We start from the raw sequence: 3,547 nt of genomic DNA on the forward strand, positions 1-3,547 counted from the left end.
CTTCATAGCAGAGTTGTCCAATGCAACACTTCCATTTCAACTAAATACACTGCCCAAAACACCACACCAACGTCCCACAAGTGGTTCCAAAAAATAGCACAGACCAAATGTTTTGGAACCCATGCAAGCCAAAAAGGTCCATGACAAGACATAAAGAGATACCAAGTGGAAAAAAGTGAAAATGCGCTCAGTGTCAATATTGATAACGCCATTAAGTGCTACATTAGAACTGCATATCTGTGATTGTCATTCTTAATGCCATAGTGTGTTTAGACTACTTTTAAAAAGTAAATAACCTTAGCTCGGCCCAGTTCATCCCAAAAAGTAATTGTTTTAAGTTCTGAAAACTGTTAGTAAAACCGTTTAAAGGTGATAGGATTTTTTTTTTTTTTTTGCAAGGAAAAGCTAAGTTTGTTAGAGCTTTATTACAATTTAGCTTGGCATCTCACATGCAAATAGACTTGTTTGTATGTTATTTACAGTAAGACTTTCCATATCACCCTTAAAAGTTTCCTCAAGCAACATAGGTACGTTACCATTCAATTATGCACAGCCAGCCTTTGATTGAGAAAAGTAATTACTTATAAGCCGCTTACTCCTTATTTTAACCAGCAGTAAACTGTATAAGCAGGAAAAACTTACTAGTTTTTGGTTTCAACAAGCTAGAAATGGTGAGGTGAGGCTGCCGGACTGACTGCCAAGAAGAATTTGCTGAAAAGGTTTTGCCAGATGTTGCGTTGTATTTAGTTGGTTGGCGAAGGGGGTGTTGTGGATTTTTCCTGCTTTTTTGTTAGCCGAAGGCTGCTGCTGTAGTTGTTGTGAAGACATTTGGTAAATAAACAGCTGAGCTGATTGGCCGGGAATGTGTGGGCGGTCGAGGTGGCTGCTGCCGATTTGGTTAAGGTTGGAGAGAAGGCTGAGAGAAAACAGCATGCTCGGGAACCAAAGGGCGGTGCAACCTGACGACTGGCCATGCCTGGGTCATGTGAAACGACACCAGCCAAGCTGAATGGGGCGCGCTGGTCACATGACGCTGAAAGGGCTAGTTGGCTGGCTAATGCAGACTCAGAGGGTGGTGAGAAGAGACATGATGGTGACTCTGTAACGGGTTCATTTTTATTAATAGATGGACCAAAAAGCATAAAAAAAATGAAAACAAGCCATCAGTACAACCGTCTATTAGCTAACAAATACTCCTAATGTGTTATTTTTCAACAGCAAAAGGGTAAGCTCGAAACCCTGACTCATGAGGACTTCACTCACCTGCAACAGGCAAATTCAGTCCTGCAAAAACCACGCTGCAGACTTAAGCACCAGACAGACTAGTCTGGGACCAAGAACGTCTCAGTTACCAAAAACGCTGCTACATTCTAGAGCTGGGTTTGCAAATCTCAAGGGACAGAATTGCCACACGATGCTTTAATTTCAAACCGACGCTAAGTGCAAAGGTTCTAGATGTTCAGAGCAACTGTTACTCCATCTATTATTAAACAGCTGCCTACTTATTAAGTATTTAAACTGCGCAAACAAAGCGGAGAAACACATCTGCATGAAAATGCTTAGCTGCTGTATGTCATGTTTTGCCATTATGGAATAAAGGAAAGGAACAACCTAAGTTGAAGTATGGGGAAGAAAGGGAAAATGTGACTAGAAGATGAGCAGATTTTAAGAGGAGCGAGGATAAATCCGGGACAGAGGGCGCTGACTACCAACTTGCATAGTGACCTAAGGACAAAAGCCAACATTCAACACAACTTATGTTCACCTCCATTTTTTTTCCCCCCCTTTTTTTTCTTTTAAAAGCGTTTGGCATCTCCAATCTGTAATCAAATAGATGAATGTTTTCAACATGCTTTTTAAAAGCCTGCTCCTATGATGCTAAGTGCCAAGAGCTCTACAAGTGTACTTCGACCCCGGGTACCTGCGGCGGGGAGGAGGACTCCTCCTGCGATAGTCATCTCGAGGGCGCCGGCCCCACGATGGAGGTGGGCCGCGGTTCCGACTCCGTTTTTCACCATTGGAGAGTTCAACTCTGACACGACACCCACACAGGGTTCTGGGAAGAGAGGTTGACATTGGTTACATTTCCACCAACAACTATCTGCAAGAAACAAGAAAGACAAACTACAGAATCAGATGGAGAAAAAGGAATAGACAATAAGGGTTAACATTGCAGAGAAGGACTCTGGTGCCCCTGTGGCCAACGGTACCCTGGAGTGAGGGAGGTTCTCCTCCCCTCTGCTCAAACAAGCTGCCCACACAGGTGGCAATGTCTCCATCTTTAGAGATATTCAAAACCCACCTCGGTGTTCTGCTGGGAAACCTGCTCTAAAGAACCTGCTGGGGAGCGGAACTGGACTGAGGGATCACCAGAGGTTCCCTCCAACCCCTATGGGTCTGGGATTCTGCAATAAGCAAAGTATGCAGAATTCAAAGGAGACTACAGCTTAACAGATAAGAAGTCTGACCACTTCTGAAAGGTCACCATGCTCTTCAAGCAGGCAGAGCAGGAACCAGGCAGCGTCTCACTGAGTTCTGCCTCTTTAGTAAAAAACTGTCCCGAATTTTAACCAAGTTGAAGTCACATCTAACTGCAGTTCCACTCTAAGACATAAAACTAACCATCCCAGTGCTATTTCTGGGCCACTAAATAGGCCTATTCTATATCGTTGCTCAAATAAATACTGCAGAATGGATATGCTGCCAGCTGAAGCTTTCCAACCATCACAAGCCACATTCTCATTTTCACCAGATAAGCCCAACACACATTAAGCGCGTTTTACCTTCCATCAAGTTCTCTTACAGCATCAGCTGCATCACGTGGATCTTCAAATTCCACAAAGGCAAAACCGGGAGGATTCCTGGCCACCCACACACTGCGCAGTGGTCCATAGTAGCCAAACGCTCGCTCTAGTTCAGTTTTGTTGCCATTGTTCCCAAGGTTACCCACATAAACCTTGCAGTCCAGCGGACAAGAGTCACGATGCATGGCTAAGACAAGAAAAAGGGAAAAAACTCACAGTCAGCAACATAAAATGTTGTTAAGGGAGGAATAATTCAGTTAGCTGCTTTTCTCGGGAGCTTTAACAGCTATATGGTAAAAACGTCATCCTCTGAATGCGGTGAGAGAAAGCAGGGATAAAACAAAAAAAAGCTGGCTGATATCACGATAACTGAAGCTCATTATTTCAGGGATATGGGTTTACTTCCGTGCTCCCTACTGCGGAAGAGGATGCGGCCCCGCTCCCAGCCTCGGAGCCGGGCCTGCAGGGGGAGCGCCGCGCGGGATAAGCGCTCCATTGTTCTCGGAGCGGGGAGAGCCGCCCGCCCCGCGGGGCCAGCAGCGCCGATCCCGGTCGCAGCCACGCGGAGCGCCCGGCCGATCCGTCCGCACCTCGGCTCAGCGCTCCGCGTGCGGCGGGGAAAAGCGCCTCGCACCCCGGGACTCCCGCCCGGCCACGCCTCGCCTCACCGGCCGCAGTCGTGGAGAGAAAGAGCTGAGCGGGCTCCAACGCCGACCCGCGGCCTACCCGCCCTCTCCCCGCCC

General features: G+C 46.9%; 1 protein-coding gene across 1 annotated transcript; it reads right to left on the reverse strand.

Annotated features, from left to right (window-relative positions):
• Positions 1-1,878: 1,878 nt before the first annotated feature.
• Positions 1,879-2,989, reverse strand: SRSF3 (serine and arginine rich splicing factor 3; the record flags this gene model as incomplete). The annotated part of the gene is made up of 2 exons (XM_079546467.1): positions 1,879-2,056; positions 2,784-2,989. The coding sequence occupies 2 exons, from the start codon at positions 2,987-2,989 to the stop codon at positions 1,879-1,881; spliced, it is 384 nt and encodes a 127-aa protein (XP_079402593.1).
• Positions 2,990-3,547: the final 558 nt, after the last annotated feature.

This window comes from Tetrao urogallus, assembly GCF_951394365.1.
Source record: "Tetrao urogallus genome assembly, chromosome: 24".
Lineage (NCBI taxonomy): Eukaryota > Metazoa > Chordata > Aves > Galliformes > Phasianidae > Tetrao > Tetrao urogallus.